The sequence below is a fragment of the Streptopelia decaocto genome (genome assembly GCF_964273445.1).
Source record: "Streptopelia decaocto genome assembly, chromosome: 23".
Taxonomy (NCBI): Eukaryota; Metazoa; Chordata; class Aves; order Columbiformes; family Columbidae; genus Streptopelia; species Streptopelia decaocto.
The window spans coordinates 546,470-566,012 of NC_138678.1; the positions used below are offsets into that span (position 1 = coordinate 546,470).

At 65.2% G+C, this 19,543-nt stretch overlaps 1 protein-coding gene across 3 annotated transcripts in view; it reads left to right on the top strand.

Annotated features, from left to right (window-relative positions):
* The window catches only part of AHDC1 (AT-hook DNA binding motif containing 1), a 51,703-nt gene extending 32,777 nt beyond the window's left edge, over positions 1 to 18,926 (top strand). For 2 of the 3 annotated variants that reach the window (XR_014185957.1, XR_014185958.1), the window contains 5 exons: positions 8,911 to 9,061; positions 9,860 to 9,900; positions 10,247 to 15,319; positions 15,422 to 16,059; positions 18,837 to 18,926. Coding sequence is in view for 1 of the 3 variants with exons in the window: in XM_082071583.1 (XP_081927709.1) it covers positions 8,911 to 9,061; positions 9,860 to 9,900; positions 10,247 to 15,276 (5,222 nt within the window). In the remaining 2 variants the exon portion in view is untranslated. Of the gene's footprint in view, positions 1 to 8,910; positions 9,062 to 9,859; positions 9,901 to 10,246; positions 15,320 to 15,421; positions 16,776 to 18,836 lie in introns of those variants that run through there. The other variant, XM_082071583.1, reaches the window with a different exon arrangement.
* Positions 18,927 to 19,543: the final 617 nt, after the last annotated feature.

Sequence of the window (19,543 nt, forward strand, 5' to 3'; positions counted from 1 at the left end):
ACATCGCCAAAGGTGCCACGGTGTCACCACGAGGCCATCGGTGCCACGTCTGCTCCCCCATTCCTGAGCATTGTCTCCCCATGCGCCACCATCTCTGCATCCCGGCGGGGTGGGGAGAGGTGAGGGGTGCCAGTGGGACCCCCCCACCCCCACCAGCATCCAAAAGCACCCTGAGGAGCTGTGTCCACCCCAAGGACCCCTCCCCATGGGCACCCAACACCTCTGGGGCAGCAGCAGGAGTTGGGCACCCACCAGAGCACCCCACATCCCCAGGGATGGGTGCTGTGGGTCCCCCAAGCCTGGGTGCCCGCACTGGGGGTACGGGGGGCGTGGGGGGGAGCGGAGCCAGTTTGGGGAGCTCTGGGGGTTGGGTTTGTGGCTCAGCATCTCTCCCTGCCACCCGGGGAGGTAGGAGCTGAATTAATCGCAATCAATTAGTGCTGCTTGCAGTCCCCGGCTTCCTCCCTGCACCAGCTTTGTGCCGGCGCACCCGGTGAGGGGGGCCCTGGTGGGTGTCCCCACAGCACCCGGGTGTCATTGGGGACCACAGCCCCTTTGGACCCCCCCAGGATGGAGATGGGAGACAAGTGGGGTGTCCCCCAGCCTGCATGGGCACCTGCAGCCATAGCAAACAACCACACCATAAAATTGGGGTGTGGGGATGGGGAGGGGATGCCTGAACCCCTCGAAACCCCCTGTGGCAGGGCTGGCGCGGGGTGACGGGGGGTCCCAGGGTGGGTGGCAGGATCCTGCAGTATACTGCAGCAAATGCCCTGCAAATCTGCAGCCGCCTGAATCCCACCTTCCTTTCCTTCCCCCGCAACGTGCTGCCCTGGGCTACAGCGAATCTATTGTGCGCTGGGCTGCAGCCAGCGCGAGCTGCAATACAGTAAATCCTGCTGCAGTATCCTGCGAGGGGACCGAGCCCAGCCGCAGCCGCGCCGCCCGCCAGACAAAGCCGGGGGGGCCCTGCAGGACAGGGTGCGGGGGACAAGGACGTGGGAGGGTGGCGGGGACCCTCGGCTTCGATGGAGCCCCCTGAGCAGGGTGCGAGTTTCGGCAGCGCCGTGACCTGTGGATCAGCCCTCGCCCCCCCCCCAAATCATCGCCATGGGACAGAGGGATGCTGTCTGGCTGGCTGTCCCCCGAGTGTGGGGTTGTCCCCAAGCCATGTCACCCCCATGGCCTTGGCATGACGCAGGGGTTTGCATCTCGGCCGTCTCCCCGGTGCGTGGTGCAACATCCCTTGTGCCTCAGTTTCCCCATCATTACAGGGCCTGCCAAGCACCTCGTCCCCCTCCCACAAGTGGGTTCCAGCTCACATGAGCCCCGCTGCCCTTTGCTGAGGGATTTTGCTTGGATACTGTGATTATCATTATTGTTACTGTTGTTATTATTATTATTATTGGGATGTTGAGGGGGCCGGGGGGCTCTGCCGGACCCGTCTTTGGAGAGCGAGGCATCCTTCAAAGGGAAGGCGCTCCGTCACCGCCCCACAGCAGCTGCGTTCTCCTCAATTAGAAGAGGTAATGAAGCAATTTATGGGCATCTACAAAGTGATGTGTGAGTGACAGGCTGTGTACGAGCCGCGCCGGGGCTCTGCCGGCAACTTGCGTTCTTCCAATTTTAATGGAAAGCTCCCTGGTGAGGGGGGAGAAAATATCTGTATCTATAGGTGTGTGTGCTCTGAGGATCGTATGTGGCTGGGCTGGCAATGCCGGTGGGTGCGGGGGGAGCTGGGAGCCCTGACCCCCCGTCCCTGGGGTGTCCGGCCCCCCAGGACACGCGGCGCCGCAGCCTGGCCCAGTGCAGCTGTAACCGGAGACAGGAGGGCAGCTGGGTGGGAGCGGGGGGCTGGGGCAGCGCAGGACGCCTGGGTCCTCTGGGAGAGTTGGCTGGAGCTCCCTGTTTCCATCCACACCCTGGGCACAGCCCGCCCTGCTCCCTGCCTCAGTTTCCCCACACGGCCCCGTGTCCCTGCTGTGTGTCGCTGAAGGACTTTGGGTGCTTTCCCTCTTCTCACACCTTCCTGCTGGGTGCCGGCGTTTTGGGGCCACCCCAGCCGCTCTGAGGGGGAGGGGAATTGTGTTGGTGGGAGGTGGGTGCTGCACATCCCTGTGTGTGCGCACCTGTGTGCACCCGCGTGTGCACCCACCTGTGGGTGTTGTGTACCTGGGTGTGCACCCACGTGTGCACCCGCCTGTGGGTGTTCTGTATCCGTGTGTGCACCTGCATGTGCACCCACCTGTGGGTGTTGTGTACCTGGGTGTGCACCCGCGTGTGCACCCACCTGTGGATGTTCTGTACCCATGTATGCACCCACCTGTGGGTGTTGTGTACCTGGGTGTGCACCCGCGTGTGCACCCACCTGTGGATGTTCTGTACCCATGTACGCACCCACCTGTGGGTGTTGTGTACCTGGGTGTGCACCCACGTGTGCACCCACCTGTGGGTGTTCTGTACCTGGGTGTGCATCTGCATGTGCACCCACCTATGGGTGTTGTGTACCTGGGTGTGCACCACATGTGCACCCACCTATGGGTGTTGTGTACCTGGGTGTGCAACCGCGTGTGCACCCACCTGTGGGTGTTCTGTACCTGGGTGTGCACCTGCACCCATGTAGGTGTATGCATACACCTGCACCAATGCTTGGCTGTGTGGGTGCACCCATGTGTGCACAACCGTTCACCCGTGGGTGCTGCCATGGGTGCACAATCCTCTTTTCGTGGGTGCACCTGCATGTGCACAATCCTCCCCATGGGTGCACCCACATGTGCACAGTCTTCTCCTCCATGGGTGCTACTGCATGTGCACAATCCTCTCTACATGGATGCACCCCTGGGTGCACAATCCTGTCTTTGTGGGTGCACAATCCTCCCCGTGGGTGCACCTGTGTGTGCACAACCGCCCTGCGCACGTTCAGCGCTCGCACGCCTGCCCCCCGCCTGTCATTGGGTGCATCCCCTGTGTGCAGGTGTTGGGCTGGCGGTGGGACGGGCTCCGTCCCCTCCCCGCACCCCCTGCTCCGTCACGCCGGCGCTGGCATCGTCCCCAGCGGCTCCCACACCCGGCCCGGCCCCAGCCGGCCCTGCACCGCGCTGCATCTCCCAGGAAACAGGATCCGCAGCCAGGAGTTTCCGCTCAACTCGTGTGCGCCTCCCGCAAAAAAAATCAAGAAGAAAAGAAAGAAAAAAGAGAAAAAACAAGAAACACCACCCACCCCCCCCCCAACACCAGCCCAGCCGTAAATCCTGCCCGGCCCATTCTGCTTTTCTTGTCTAGCCAGTTTCTAAAATTGGCCGAGGGAAGCAACTGGCTGCTCTCCCCCTGCCCGGACCCCCCGTTTCCCCCGGTGTCGGCACCGCAGGGTGCAGCGGTGATGCCGCGGGCTCAGCCGGTGCACCTGGACCCCGCTGGTGGGGCCGCGGGCGAGGGGCCGGTGCTGCTCCCCGGTGCGGGTGCTGCTGGGTGTCCCAGACCCCGGTGGAGACGGGTCCGGTGTCCCCCGCATGCCAGCGGGTGCCCCTTTGCTGCCCCCCAGCCCCGGGGAGGGGGAGCGTGGCTGTGCCGAGCGAGCCTTCGGCACGGGCACGCGTCCATCTGGCGCCTTCCAAATGTTACTGGCCTCGCAGGATCCCGGCCCCGCTCGGTTAACCCGCAGCTCACCGCGGCCTTGCAGCCGACGGGGGGATGAGCATCACCTCCGGGTCCCCCCCGGGGGTCCCCCAGTGGGGTGTGTGGGGCTGCGGAGTCACCCTCGGTGCCACAGGTTCCGGCGTCGGGCAGGGGCCGGTGCCCCCTCCACACCGGGACGGGTGTTACATGACCCGGCGTGGCCGGCGCTGGGCAGGGACACGGGGCTGTGACTCATGCTGTGGCTATAACAGGGAGCCCAGAGCGGGAGGGGACGTGACCGTCTGCGCAGCCTCGCGCCTGCCGACGCTTTTTTCTGGCGGGGACACGCTCGCCGCATTGGGGCAAAGCACCCGGGAACAGCCGTCGCGCGGAGGCCTGCGCGCAAAAATACCCCACACCCCAAAAAGCGCCCAGCACCCCGAGCTGGCACCTCGAGGGAGGGGTGCTGGGGTGCGTGTGTCCCCCCCCAAGCAGGGAGAGGGCAGGGGAGGGGGCCCGGCCGGCTGCTCGCCGCCCGCGCTGGCTCGGCGGGGCGGGGGAACAAAGCTGGCACCGAGAAAAGCAGCTAAATTTAGCCCGTTTCCCTGCGAGCTCTGAACTGCCGCTCTGGGCTCCAGCCGGCCGAGGTGCCACCGTCTCTGCCGTCCATCTGTCGAGCGGTTTCACCCCCCTGCCAGCCCGGCCCCCCCAGCCCCACCGCCACCTCCTGCCCCCCCGACAAAGAGGGGGGTCAGGGACCTCTGGGGCCAAGGGGGTTGGGAGGGCAGAGGGGCTGTGTCTGCGCTGGGTGGTGCTGCTGGGGGGGTCTGGGCATGGAGGGGAGTGTGTCCCCCCCTTGGCTGTGCCCAGGCAGGCTTGCGATGGGGGGGAGAGTACAGGGAAATGGCTTCTTGCAGGGGGACGTGGTTGCAGGGGAAAATGGTCATTGCGGGGGAGATGGTCGTTGTAGGAGAGATGGTCGTTGTAGGAGAGATGGTCGTTGTAGGAGAGATGGTTGTTGTAGGAGAGATGGTTGTTGCAGGGGAGGTGGTTGTTGCAGGGGAGGTGGTTGTTGCAGAGGAGGTGTTTGTTGCAGGGGAGGTGGTTGTTGCAGGGGAGGTGGTTGTTGCAGGGGAGGTGGTGGTTGTAGGAGAGATGGTTGTTGCAGGGGAGGTGGTTGTTGCAGGGGAGATGATTGGTACAGGGGAGATGATCGTTGCAGTGGCGATGGCTCTTGCATGGGAGGTGGTTGTTGCAGGAGAGATGGATGTTGCAGGGAAATGGTTCTTGCCGGGGAGATGGTTGATGTGGGGAGATGGTTCTTGCAGGGGAGATGGTTGATGTGGGGAGATGGTCCCTGCAGGGGACATCAGTGTCCCTGCAGCCTCCTCTTCCAGGGCCAGCCGGGATTTCGGAGCTGGGAGTTTCCCACCCTGCCTTGCTGCAGCACTTGGGGGGATGCAAGGACCTGCGGGCCCCCCCAGCAGTCCCAGCGTCCCCTCCCCGGTGGGTGCCTGAGCCTGCCCCGGGGATGTGGCACCCCAGGGTGCCATGGCAGGGGGGCTCCCAGCCCCGGCTCAACCTTGGGACCACGTCTCCCCGGTGTGTTTGCCCCACACCAGCCAAGCCCTTCCCGGCAGCACCATCTCCTCCCGCGGCAGCACCGCACCCCAGCGCCGCGCTGGGGGGACGTGGTGCCCCGCCAGCTCCCTCCTTCATGGGGGGGACCCCAAAAAACCTCAGCACTGGCAACTGACAGCCCCATGAAGGGAAACAGCGGCCAAGGAGCTTGGCTGGACGCGGTACCTAAAATGAAACCCAGGCGCCATCTGCTCCATCTCCTCGTTACCAGCGCGGCACAGAGGGCAGGGCGGCGGGGGGACGCGGTGACAGCCACGCTCGAACCGCGGTGGGAGTGGGGTGACAAGCGAAGGTGGGCTCAGGGCTGCCTGCAAGCACCCTGCGCCCCAGCACCCACCTGCGCCCAACCCTCAGGACCCCCGCTCTTCTCCCACCCCATGCACCAGTGGGTCCCCAAGGGAGGACCCCGGGAGGGCTTCTGGGTGGGGGGGATGCAGAGGTTGGGGTGACAAGGGCAAAGGTGGGGGGTCCTCCTGCTTGTGCAGCCCCCTGTGTGGGGCAGGGAGGAGGTGGTGGGGGGGCTGGCTGGGGAACACGGAAACCCTGGGAAAGCGCCTGCCAGGAAGCTGTCACTGGAGGGGATTTTCCATTGGTGTCAGCAGGCGCGGGACGGGCTGGGGGGGACTCGCGGGGCTGGGGGGACCGGGTGCGTGTCAGCGAGCAAAGGGGGCGCGGGAGCGTGCGAGAGACGGGGCACAGAGGGGACAGCGGGGGGGGCACTGTACAAGGGAGGCACCTCCCCGGTGTCCCAGGGTTGTGTGTGTGTGTGTGTGTGTGCAAGGGAGCTGCATCTCTGCTGTGCTGTGCACCCAGATGTGCAAGGGAGGAAAACCTCTGCCGTGCCCCCAGATGTGCAAGTGTGCGTGTGCAAAGGAGACGCTGCAGCAGCCCCAGGCTTGTGCAAGGGCAGAGCCAGGCGTGGGACACCCCCGATGTCACATCGCCTGCGAGTACAAGGGGGACGCACCTCTGCAGTGCCCCAGATGTGTGTGTGTGCACGCCAGGGCCAGCTGTGCCAGCTGTGCACACAGAACACGGGTGATGGGGGTGTCCAGAGACCCCACCACACCCACATGGAGTGTTTAGGGCCACCCCGACCCCTCCCGTCGCCCCGCCATGGGGAGGACGCCCCGTCCCCGGTGCCGCCGCGGGCAGCTGGGCACGGCGCCTGGGCAGGGTGGGGGGTGGCGGGGCCAGCGTGTCCCCATCTGTGTGGCGGCTGGGTCCCCGCCGCCTGCCTGTCTCCCGGTGGCATCTCCGGCCCCACCCTGACGTCTGGGTGGCCTCGGAGCCGGGCACCAAACCACGTCCGTGTGTCCTGCGGGGCCGTCCCTCCGCCGCAAGCTGCCGCCAAGCCGGTGCCAAGCGAGCCCTTCTGTGCGCCCCCCTCCCGCCAGCGCTGGGGGGCAGGGCTGGGTGCCAGCAGCCTCAGGGGACTTTGGGGGGACAGCAGCCCCCTACGCCACCACGGTGCCACGTCTCCCACCCCACAGCACCCCCGCCACCCAAGCAGGAGCCTGTCTGGAGGGGGTGGCGCGGGGGGGGGGCCACGCTGCCACCAACCTCGGTCAAGCCTGAAACCGTTAAACTAATTAAAGCTTTGCAGCAGGAGGATTAAGCCCGGGCAGGGGAGGTGGCGAGCCCAGGTAGTCGATTAGTTCACCAGGCGAGGATATTGGATTTCTGCGAGGCGAGTCAGCAGTCTTCGGGGGCTGTTATCTGTGCAGGCTGCGGGGTCAGGAGGTGGGAAGCGGAGGTGACTGCAATCTCGCCCGCGTCCCCCCCGCAGCCCCCCGGCCCTGCCGCAGCACCCGGCCTCGCCGCCTCTCCTCCGCCCGCAGCGCCCATCTATCTCTCCTCTCCCTCCGTCCCTCGCTTGTGTGGTCTCGGCTGGTGTTTTGTAACCAGCGAGGAGAAAAAAAGATAAAAAAAATAAAAAATAATAAAAAAAAAGGAGAAGGAAAAAGGCCCTACCCCTGGCGAGGGAGCCAGAGCGGCCGAGGCCAAAGAGCCTAATGCGAAACATGTGGCGCCTGCCTGGGGCTGAGCGGGGAGGTGAAAGTGAGCGGGGCAGCAGGGCGAGCATCCCGGCCCCCCCGCAGCCCCCTCCCCACCGCCGGGACCTGCGGGGCGGGGGCGGTGGGTGCTGGGTGGGGAGGATGCAGGTGGTCCCCATGGCGGGGGTGGCAAGGATGAGGGAGATGGAGCGGCCCCCTCCTTGTCACCAGACGCGTCCCTGCCCAGGGTGGCAGCGGGTGCGAGGGCAGGAGCGCAGCGCTGGGCGGGTGAGGTGACAGCAGGGCAGGGGGGACGCGCCCTGCGCCTCCGGCACCATGGGTGCACACCGGTGGGTGCCGCACACCCCGTCAGGGACCCCGTGGGCATCCCACGGGGTTTGCCAATCCACCCGCAGCTCGGTGCGCTGCGGGGACACGGGGACACAGAGGCGGGGGGGCTGTGCCCCACACTCCGCGACACTCCGCGACACCCCGCTCCTCCCCGTGGAGCCGCCGCAGCGTGTGCGGCAGGGACCAGGTCCCAGCGGCTGTTCTGGAAAACCTCCCGTTTGCTTCCTTCCTGCCTTGCCTCCCCTCCAACAGCTTCTCCGGCCACATTAGCAGCTTCACCAGAGACCAGACCGGTCTTTCGAGCACATATTTTCCTGCTCCACATTGCCCTTGGTGTAACTCAACACCGGGCAGGCGGCGCGGCCGGCGGCGTTTGCCGGAGCTGTGCCCGCGTCGTCACCATGCCAGCGCTGCGCCCAAAGGCTGCCGGGGGAGATGGGGAAGGGGGGGGGATGCGGATGGACTGACAGGTTTGAATTCTCTGTCCCTGCCTTGTTGATAAGTTGTCACGCTAATCCAGACACCGGGAAGGAGCCCGGATCACGCCGAGCGGCTGCGTGTGTGTGTGTCTGCGGGTGTGCGCTGGGGGGGCCAGCGGGCAGGGATTCACACGCAGCTCTTGGCGGGGGGGACAGGCGGACACGCAGGCACGGGGGGGACAGCAGTGGTTTAGGGGGCTCTGCTGTGCACCCCTGTGCCGGATGGGTGGCTGGTGTGGGTGCTGGGACCCCCAGCAGGCCGGTGTTACACGGGGGAGCTTGCGTGTGCAACGCATGTCCGTGTATGTACACACATATGTGCAACACACATGTCCGTGTGGATACACACACGTGTGCAACACACGTCCATGTGGATACACACATACGTGCAACACACATGTCCGTGTGGATACACACACGTGTGCAACGCACATCAGTGTGGACACACATGCGTGTGCAACACACATGTCCGTGTGGATACACACACGTGTGCAATGCACGTCAGTATGGACACACATGCGTGTGCAACATGTACCCGCAGCCTGGCAGGGAGATACCTCGGGTGGGCAGCCCCCAGCTCAAGGCACAGCCGTGGTGGGGAGGAAAGGGCTGTCCTGCCCCAAAATGCCTCCCTGTGCCCATCCCGTGGGGCAGAGGGGACAGCGTGGGTGTCGGCATGGGCTGTGGCTTTGAGGGGGAGGCGTGAAGCAGGGGACACCCAGCGTGCCCAGCGCCACGGGCACCCACGCCAGCCCGGGGCAGGGGGTGCTCCACGGGGAGGGGGTCGCCGGGCTGACGTGGGGGGGTGTGTGTTGTTGCTCGAGCAGATGGGAGCTCGGTCGCCTGCCAGCCCGTCGCACTGGAGAACGGTGCCAGCCCGCCAGGCGAGTGGTTCCCGCGCACCCAGGGCCCCCGCCAGCCCGACGGCGACGGCAGGAGCTTCAGAGTGAACCTGCACTGCAAGCACCCCCGGCCCAGGTACCCGGGGGGGCCGAGCCCCGGGACGGGGAGCGGGGGCTGCACCGGGGTGGGGGGGTTGGGGTTTTGGCAGCAAATCTTGCTGCTTCTGCTCTGCCCGGCTCTGCCTTGGCGGGAGAGGGGGGGCTGCAAAGTATCCGTGGAGATTTGGGGGTGCTCTGTGGCTTTGCAAAGCTCTTGGCTTGTGGGGGGGCAAATAGGGGTGTCTGCAGCTCCCCATGGGGTGCAGTGGGTGCATGGGCTCCGTGCTGGAGACGTGGGTTCCTGTGCCGTGGACCCCCCCGCAGACCTGCCAGCGAGGGGAAACTGAGGCAGGCGCGGTGCGGGGAGTCCCCGGGGTGCGGTGTCACCCGGGGGGGTACAGCAGCTGTGCGGGGGGGGCAGGAGGTGGGCCGGGGGGGCGGGTCGGAACATGCTGAGCCACCTCCGCGGGAAAATAACTTCCCCCCCGCTCCCGGTGTGTCCGGCGGGGCGGGGGGGCGGGCGGGCCGAGGAGCGCGGCTCGCCGGGGACACCTAGCGGCAGCCAACCGCAGGGACCCCCTGCTCCGGGACACCCCCCGGGACACCCGTGGAGAGACTGGGGGAGGCAACCTGTCCCCTCTGTCCCCCCCACTCCCCCTTCTCCCATCCCCGCCCCGACGCCGGGGTGATGGGCGGGCGCTGCCCCCTCGGTGGGGGGAGCTCGGGAGTTTCGCCCCCCCCGCCCCGGTATGCCCCGTGGTGCTGCCAAAGAGCCCTGGGCACCTAAGTGTGCCCCCCCGCTCGGGGCTGACCCTCCGCACCCCTTCCTTTGCAGAGAGCTCAAGTGCAATAGCAGGAGCAGCAGCAAAGCCGAGGGTAAGTCCCAGCCCTGTGACACCCCCGGACGCCCCCAGATTTGCCCCACAGGGGGACAGAGCCACCCAGCCACCCCACTTCCCCTGGGGGCTGGCAGGGGAGGTCCTGCTGTGGAGGGGGCACCCAGCCCCCCTGAGGAGGGGGGTGGCCAAACCCCATTTCCCCAGCGCTGCGGGGGCCAAGGGGGGTGCTGGGGGCGGTGGGGGCAGGTTCCCGCGGTGCCATCCCGGTGATGGGGCAGGGATGAGCTGGGTGGCAAATACAGCCAGCAGGGATGGAGCAAAGCACCGCGAGCTGCTTTCGGTGCCCCCGGAGCCTCACTGTCCCCCCTCTCTGCCCCACGCAGGTCCCAGTGTCACCTTCCCCGACCCCCATGTCAGCAACTGCTCGGCCAAGCGGCACGCGGGGGAGGAGGAGGCCAGGATGCGCGTGAAGCCCCCGGGCCCAGTGGTAACGACCAGCGTTGTGCGCGGCTCGCCCGACTACGTCCGAGAGCCCAAGTTCTACCCGCCGGGGCACCCGGTGCAGCAGCCCCCAGCCTGCCCGGCAGAAAAGGCCTTATCCTGCAGCGTGCTGAGCTTCCCTGAGGGCTCGTACCCCGCGCTCGGCCGGGAGCACCAGGCAGGTTCGCTGCTGCACGGCGACCCGGCCGACCGGTGCCAGAGCGTGCACGGAGGCACCAAGGCGGCCGAGGAGTTGCTGGGCTGCACCGGCGAGCCCCAGATCCTGGGGGGCAGCGGGGAGGAGGCAGCCGCCCGCGATCGGGCGCCTCAGACCTTCCCCAACGCGACGCTGGCCTCGGGCCGCTGCAACGTCGACAGCATCCTCGCCTTGCTGCGGAGCAAGTGCGGCAACGGGCACATCAACCTCCACCCCGTGGTGCAGCTCATCGACATCATGAAGGATCTCAACCGCCTCTCCGAGGACCTCAAGAGCAGCGGGGTGCACCTGGACTGCGGCAACCTGCGCGGCGGCGGCGGTGGCCACGAGGACGGCCGCCTTCTGCCGGCCGACCGCGACCTCCAGTACAGCTTCTTCTCCTCGCCCTCCCTGGCCAACAGCATCCGCAGCCCCGAGGAACGGGGGCTGCTCTGCAAAACTGAGCCGCCGCGGCATCCCCGGCCCCCGGCCCGCGATGGAGAAGCCGATAGCGGTGGGGGGAGCACCCCGCAGCCCCCCGGCCACGGCGGGGGTGTAGGGGGACCCTCCAAAGCGCCGGCAGAGGAAGCCGGTTGCTCCCAGCCCGATGCTGGTGATTATTCGGAGCTGGCCGAGGCGGACATCCTGAATGAACTGGCCTCCCTGGCTTGCCCGGGGACGCAGCTGCTGGAGTCGCAGGCAATGGAGCCGCAGCCCCAACTGCTGCCAGCCCAAGAGCTGGACTCCCAGTCCCGGCTGTTGGATTCCCAATCCCTTGAGTCGCAACCCCAGCTGCTGGATTCACAGAGCCTGGAGCCGCTGCCGGAGTCGCTGGAGCTGCAAAACCTGGAACCGTTGGGCTTGCAGTCACTGGAGCCGCTCTCTGAGTCGCTGGAGCTGCAGTCCCTGGAGCCCTTGTCCGAGTCGCTGGAGCTGCAGTCGCTGGAGCCGCTGGCAGAGCCGCTGGGGCTGCAGACGCTGGAGCCGCTGCCCGGGGCGCTGGAGCCGCCACTGCTGGACGCACGGACCCCGCTGCTGCCCACCGAGCCCTCGCTGCTGGAGACGCAGCCGCTGGGACCCGTCTCGGAGCTGCTGGAGGCACAGCCGGGCACCGGGGACCCGCTGCAGCCCCACGGGCTGCAACCCCGTCTGGGGGGGTGTCCCCTGGGCAGCGTGGTGAAGCGGGGGCCCTGCGGAGGCCGGGGGGCCGGGCGCTGCGGCGAGGACCACCGCAAGTACGCCCTGCGCCGGACAGAAAAGCCAAAGATGCTGTGCCGCCGGAGGAGGGCAGGGCGAGGGCGCCGGGTGGACGTCGCCCCTGAGAGCCGCGTCTTGTCCCCACTCGCCCTGCCCGCCGAGGTGCCATCGGAGCCCGAGGAGCCCAGCACCCCACTGCTGGGCCCCCCGCCGCCACCCCCCGCCACCCTGGACACCGATGAGGTGCCCAAAACCCCCACACCGGGGAAGAAGAGCAAGTGCCGGGGGGTGAGGAAGATGGTGGTGAAGATGGCCAAGATCCCCGTGTCCCTGGGGAGGAGGAACAAGACCACCTACAAGGTGTCATCGCTCAGCAGCAACCTGAACCTGGAGGGCAAGGAGCTGGCGGCCAGCAGCTCCATGGAGCCCACGCCACTGCTCAAGATGAAGAACAACGGGCGCAACGTGGTGGTGGTGTTCCCCCCCGGCGAGATGCCCATCATCCTGAAGCGCAAACGGGGCAGGCCCCCCAAGAACCTGCTGTTGGGCCAAGCGAAGCCCAAGGAGCCCGTCCCGGAGGTGAAGAAGAGGAGGAGGAGGAAGCAGAAGCTGGCCTCCCCGCAGCCCTCCTACATCGCCGACACCAACGACAGCAAAGCCGACTACTCGGACGTGTTGGCCAAGCTGGCCTTCCTCAACCGGCAGAGCCAGTGCTCGGGGCGCTGCTCGCCGCCCCGCTGCTGGACGCCCAGCGAGCCCGAGTCCATCCACCAAGCCCCCGACACCCAGAGCATCTCCCACTTCTTGCACCGCGTCCAGGGTTTCCGCCGGCGCGGCGGCAAAGCCGGAGGCTTCGGCGGGCGCGGGGGTGGCCACGCCGCCCGTGCTGCCCGTTGTTCCTTCAGCGATTTCTTCGAGGGCATCGGCAAGAAGAAGAAAGCCGCCGCCGCCCTCCACGCCGACGCCGTGCACCCGCGCAAGCGGGGCCGGCTGGAGCCCGACCCCGTGGGCAAACCCAAGAGAAAGCGCCGGGCTCGCAAGAACGGGGCGCTTTTCCCCGAAAACAACCCTGGGCAGAACTTTGGTGACGGCCCCACCGAGTGGGCCGGCGGGGAGAAGGGCAGCCCCTGGGCCGCCCACCACGGCCACCCCGCTGGCCAGGCTGGCCGCAATGGTGGCTACCAAGGGGCCGAGGCGAGACCCTTCCACACCGCCGGGCTGGAGTCGGGCTCCTCCGGCCGGGCTGGCTACTATGGCGGGAGCGCGGCGTCCTCGCAGGCGGAGGCCGGCCCGGAGCGGCACAGCCTCTTCACCGGCTATTTTCGCTCCTTGCTGGACTCGGACGACTCCTCTGACTTGCTGGACTTCGCCCTCTCGGCCTCTCGCTCTGAATCCCGCAAGTCAGCGGCTGCTTACACGGCCCCCCCGGCCGCCCTGCCGGGCCAGCGGGGCATGGCCGCCTACCCGGCCAGGGGCGGCAAGGTGGCGGCGGCAACCCCCGGCGCCGAGGCCGCCTTCCACGCCGCCATGCAGGGCCGGCCGGCATTCCCACCCGGCCGTGCCACTGCCGCCGGCTACGCCGTGGCCCAAGGCTCGTCGGAGTGCCGGGGCACCGAGGCTTTCCCCAAGCTGGCGCCGCCTTCCGCCGTCTCCCGGTCGCCCACGGCTCACCCGGCGGCCAGCGGCACCCCCGGCTACTCGCCGTACGGCAGCTACGGCGCCGGGCAGAGCGTGGCACCCGCCAGCGTCTTCCCGCCGGGGAAGCAGTACCCGTCGGCACAGGACTGCCCCAACAGCAAGGACTGCAGCTTCGCCTACGGCAGCGGCAGCAGCCTCCCGTCCTCCCCCAGCAGCGCCCACAGCGCCGGCTACGCGCCGCAGACGGCCGGTCCCAGTTTGCCGCTGGGGAAAGCCGCGTTCTTCAACAGCGCCGAGCAAGGGGGACAGTTCTCCAGCGCGGCGCACACGCCGTTGCGATGCGACAGCCGCGCCAGCACCGTCTCGCCCGGCGGCTACATGGTGCCCAAGGGTTCGGCCTCCTTCCAGCCCTCGCCGGAAAACTGCCGGCAGTTCCCCAGCGCCGCGCCGTGGGCTTTCCGGCAGGGCTACGGTGGGCTGGACTGGAGCTCGGAGGCCTTCAGCCAGCTCTACAACCCAGGTTTCGAGTGCCACCTCAACGAGCCCAACGTCATCTTGGACATCTCCAACTACACCCCGCAGAAAGCCAAGCAGCAGACGGTGTCGGAGACCTTCTCCGAGTCCTCCTCTGACAGCACCCAGTTCAACCAGCCAGCCGGCTACCGGCGCGCCAACAGCGAAGCCTCGTCCAGCGAGGGCCAGTCCAGTCTCTCCAGCCTGGAGAAGCTGATGATGGACTGGAACGAGGCGTCCTCCGCCCCGGGCTACAACTGGAACCAGAGCGTCCTCTTCCAGAGCAACTCCAAACCCGGCCGGGGCCGACGGAAGAAGGTGGACATGTTCGACACCTCCCACCTGAACTTCTCCTCCTCTTCCTCCTCCTCCTCCGTGTACCCATCCAAGAGGAGCACGGGACCCCGGCAGCCCCGGGGGTCTCGGGGGGCTTGTGCCTCCAAGAAGGAGAGGGGGACGGGCAAGGCCAAGTTCCCCAGCAAGTCGCAGGCGGTGAACCCCCTTTTCCAGGAGAGCACAGACCTGGGCTTGGACTACTACAGCGGGGACAGCAGCATGTCCCCCCTGCCCTCCCAAAACCGGGGCTTCGGGGTGGGCGAGCGGGACCCCTGCGACTACGCCGGCCCTTACTCCATGAACCCCTCCACCCCTTCGGATGGGACCTTCGTCCAGGGCTTTCAGAGCGACTCCCCCAGTTTGGGACAGCCGGATTTGGAGAGCAAACACTTCCCTGCCCTCCCGCACCAGCTGGCCACCCCCGGCCAGCAGACTGTCTTCGAGGCCGGTTTGCAGAAAGCCTTCTCGCCCAACTGCTCCCCGACCTTGGCCTTCAAGGAGGACCTCCGGGGGGGGGACATCCGCAAACTGCCCGCTTGCGACTCGCTCAAACACAGCATGCAGGGGGGGGCCCTGCCGCACGCCCCCCACCTGGCCTGCCGCGATCTCCCCATGCCTCAACCGCACTACGACTCCCCCAGTTGCAAAAACCCCCCGTACTGGTATTCCCCCAACGCCAGCACCCGGAGCCCCTCGTACGACGGCAAAGTGGGGGCCGGGATGCTGGTAGACTTCATGGGCAGGACGGACCCCCCGTGTCTGAACCCCCACTTGAGCAGCCCCAGTGGCCCCCACCCCTCCAAGGGCGAGAAGGAACCCTTGGAGATGTCCCGGGGTCACCACCGAGGACCCTACGCTTGTCCCTTGATCAATGACTTGAACATCTCCCCCGTACCGAGAGACTCAATGCTGCAGCTGCAGGACAACTACAGGTACCCCAGTTTTGCACCCCAAGGGCACCCCGTCATGGCCCCCACCCAGAAGAGCGGGTTTTTGGGACCCATGGTAGAGCAACAACACCCCGAGGACACTTTTACGGTCACCTCATTGTAGTGGCTGCTGACGTGCCAACCGGACAACGAGGTTTTGTTACAGGGTAGGTGGGGAGCCCCCCGGGGCGAGGGCTGGGGGGGCAGCGGGGACGGGGGTCCCTGGGCACCTCTCATCGTGTCCCCTCCTCGTGTTGTTTCTCTTGCAGAGGTAATTTAGCCAGCACTTTTTTTCTGGAACACTTTTCAAGTTCTGTATTTAACCGGGATTGGAACCGTTTGTTTGTTTTCTAAAAAAAAAAAAAGAAAAAAATATATAAGAAAAGGAAAAAAAAAAAAAAGAAAAAAAAAAGGAAAAAAGTTTAAAAATAAGCGAAATGAAAAAAGAAAAAAAAAAAAAAACGAAGGAAGAGAGAAAAGCCCCGTTTTCCCCCCTCCGCACTCAAACCCGCCCGCCTGCCAACCGCCCGGCTCTGCTTTCCGGACTGCCGCCCCCCCCGCCCCGCAGCAGGACAATCGGACCGACGGACGGATGGACGGACGGACAGCCGGCGCCAGCCCCCGCCGCGCCCGGGCAGGGGTGCAGGCAAGGGGGCAGGAGGCGGCCGGAGCGCCCGGGGCAGCGCTGGTGTCCCCTGCCCGCAGCCCGGCCGGGGGAGCCCCTCGGCTGCCCCTGTGGGGCTGGGTGGGGGTTTGGGTTTTGGTTTTGGTTTTCCCCCCCCCCCTGCCCTGTCCGCTCACTGCCCGGGGGTGTTTTTCTTGCCGGATGGATGTTTGGGAGCGCTCACTCACCCCACCAGGCTCCGGCAGCTTCGCCAGCGGGGCTCGGAGATGCCACCGTCACCTGGTAAGTGCCACCCGAGCCCCTTTGCTCCCCAATATACGTCCCCCGGGGGGGCACTGGGGGTGCGCTGTGTGCTCTGTGCTTTCTGGTGGGGTTTCTAACACAAGTGCACCCAGTGGGTGCCCCCAGACCCGTTCGGGGTGGAAGAACTTGCCCCGGGTGTTGCCCCATGGCCAAGCATCAAACTGGGGACCCCTGTGAGCCAGTGTCTGGGGGGGCTGCAGTGCAGGGTCTGGTCCCCGGGGTGGGGGGTGCTAGTCACGAGGGTAATGGGGTGCTGGGTACGCCAGAGCTGGGGGGTTTGGGGTGCCCCAGAACCCTGGGTATGTGGTACCAGCCTGGGGGTGCACAGGATCACAGACCCTTGGGTATAGGGGTGCAGGTGGGGGAGCGGGAAAGACCCCAGACTTCTGGGTATGTGGGTGCCCGATGGGGGGTGAGCAGGACCCCAAACCCCTGGGTATGTGGGTGCAAATGGGGGGTGCACAGGACCCCAAACTCTGGGTATGTGGGTGCCAGATCAGGGTGAGCAGGACCCCAAACCCCCATATACATGGGTGCCACATGGAGGGTAAGCAGACGCCAAATCCCTGGGTACATGGGTGCCAGATAGCGGGGAGCAGGACCCCACACCCCTGGGTATGTGGGTGCAGATGGAGGGTGGGAAAGACCCCAGACCCCCATGTATGTGATGATGCAGATGGGCAGGGAACAGGACCCCAAACTCTGGGTATGTGGGTGCCAGATCAGGGTGAGCAGGACCCCAAACTCCCTGGTTTGTGGGTGCAGATGGAGGGCGGGAAAGCCCCCAGACCCCCAAGTATGTGATGATGCAGATGTGTGGGGGGAGCAGGACTCCAAACCTCTGGGTACATGGGTGACAAATAGCGGGGAGCAGGACCCCAAGCCCCTGGGTATGTGGATGCAGATTGAGGGTGGGAAGCCCCCAGACCCCCCAGTATGTGAGGATGCAGATGTGGGGGTGAAGAGGACCCTAAACTCCTGAGTATATGGGTGCAGATGGGTGGTGCACAGGGTGCCAAATCACTGAGTACATTGGTGCCACATGGGGGGTGCGCAGGACGCCAAACCTCTGGGTACATGGGTGCCAAATAGGGGGTGAGCAGGACCCTAAACTCCTGAGTATGTGGGTGCCAGATGGAGGGTGGGAAAGGCCCCAGATCCCCAGGTATGTGATGATGTAGATGTCGGGGGGAGCAGGACCCCAAACCCGTGGGTATGTGGGTGCAGATGGAGGGTAGGAAAGACCCCGACCCCCAAGTATGTGATGATGCAGATGTGTCAGCGGGAACGGGACCCCAAACCTCTGGGTATGTGGGTACCAGCCTGGGGATGCACAGGATCACAGACCCTTGGGTGTGTGGGTGCAGGTGGGAAAGTCCCCAGACCCCCAAGTATGTGATGATGCAGATGTGGGGGGGAGCAAGACCCCAACCCCCCATATACATGGGTGCCACACGGGGGGTGAACAGGACCCCAGACCCTGGGTACATGGGTGCCAAATAGGGGCGGAGCAGGACCCCAAACCTCTGGGTATGTGGGTGCAGATGGAGGGTGAGAAAGCCCCCAGACCCCCAAGTATGTGATGACGTAGATGTGGGGGGAGTAGGACCCCAGACCTCTGGGTATGTGGGTACCAGTCTGGGGATGCACAGGATCACAGACCCATGGGTATGTGGGTGCAGATGGGGGGTGCACAGGACACCAAACCCCTGGGTACATGGATGACAAATAAGGGGGGTGCAGGACCCCAAACCCCTGGGTATGTGGGTGCATATTGGTTGAGCACAGGGTGCCATGTCCCTGGATACATGGGTGCCGCATGGCGGGGGGAACAGGACCCCAAACCTCTGGGTATGTGGGTGAAATGGGAAGTGCACAGGAGCCCAAACCTGGGTATGTGGGTGCCAGATCAGGGTGAGCAAGACCCCAACCCCCCATATACATGGGTGCCGCGTTGGGGGGGAACAGGACCCCAAACCTCTGGGTGCATGGGTGCCAAATGGAGGAGGAGCAGGACCCCAAGCCCCTGGGTATGTGGGTGCAGATGGAGGGTGGGAAAGACCCCAGACCCCCCAGTATGTGATGATGCAGATGTGGGGGTGAACAGGACCCCGGACTCTGGGTGTGTGAGCACCAGATCAGGAAGAGCAAGACCCCAACCCCCCATATCCATGGGTGCCACACGGGGGGTGAACAGGACCCCAGACCCTGGGTACATGGGTGCCAAATAGGGGGGAAACAAGACCCTAAACTCCTGAGTATGTGGGTGCAGATGTAGGGTAGGAAAGCCCCCACACCCCCAAGTATGTCATGATGCAGATATGGGCGGGGAGTAGGACCTCAGACCTCTGGGTATGTGGGTACCAGCCTGGGGATGCACAGGATCACAGACCCTTGGGTATGTGGGTGCAGATGGAGGGTGGGGAAGCCCCCAGACCCCCCAGTATGTGATGATGCAGATGTGTCGGTGGGAACAGGACCCCAAACTCTGGGTACGTGAGCACCAGATTGGGGAGAGCAAGACCCCAACCCCCCATATCCATGGGTGCCGCACGAGGGGTGAACAGGACCCCAGACCCTGGGTACATGGGTGCCAAATGGAGGAGGAGCAGGACTCCAAGCCCCTGGGTATGTGGGTGCAGATGGAGGGTGGGAAAGACCCCAGACACCCCAGTATGTGATGATGCAGATGTGGGGGTGAACAGGACCCCAGACCCCGGTACATGGGGCACTCACCCCTCTCTCCTCTCCCACAGCCTCCCCGGCCCCACGTCCCCCCCCGGCCCGGCCACCGGCGCAGAGAGGAGAGGAGGAGGAAGGAGAGGAGGAGGAAGGAGAGGAGGAGGAAGGAGAGGAGGAGGAAGGAGAGGAGGAGGAAGGAGGGGGGGGGGCAGGAGGGGAGGGGGCAGGAGGGGAGGGGGCTGCCGCCCCGCCCGCCCGCCGCCCGCCCGTGGCGCCGGCGCCGCGCTCTCCCCCCCCGCGGCCGAGGAGCACAGGGACCCTTTGAATTTGTATTTTTTACCGGATGGATTTTCATTTTCCGCACAAAACCAGCAATTGTAAATATACTTTTGAAGAAAAAAAACAAAAAAAAAGGAGCTAAAAAGCTGAAAATTCACAAAAAAAAAAAAAAAGAGAGAGGAGGGAGAACCAAAAAGTGACTGAGAAGAGACCTGAAGAGGTGAAGGCGCAGGAGGGAAGAGCGAAAACCCACCCGTGTGCACTGAGAAACGTTTATTTACAGATCGACCGACAGAGAAGAGAAGTGACAATAACCTATTTATTGTATATAATGTTTTATTATAAATCGTGTCTTGTATATTGCATTCTGTACATCTGCTGTGGTTTTGTGGTGTGCAACTTCCGCATGGGGTTCCTTGGGTTTCCGTTGCCTTTTTTTAATGATTTGAGTTTTATTTTTGTTATTATTAATAATTATTGGGGAGAGCGAGGCGGGTTTTTT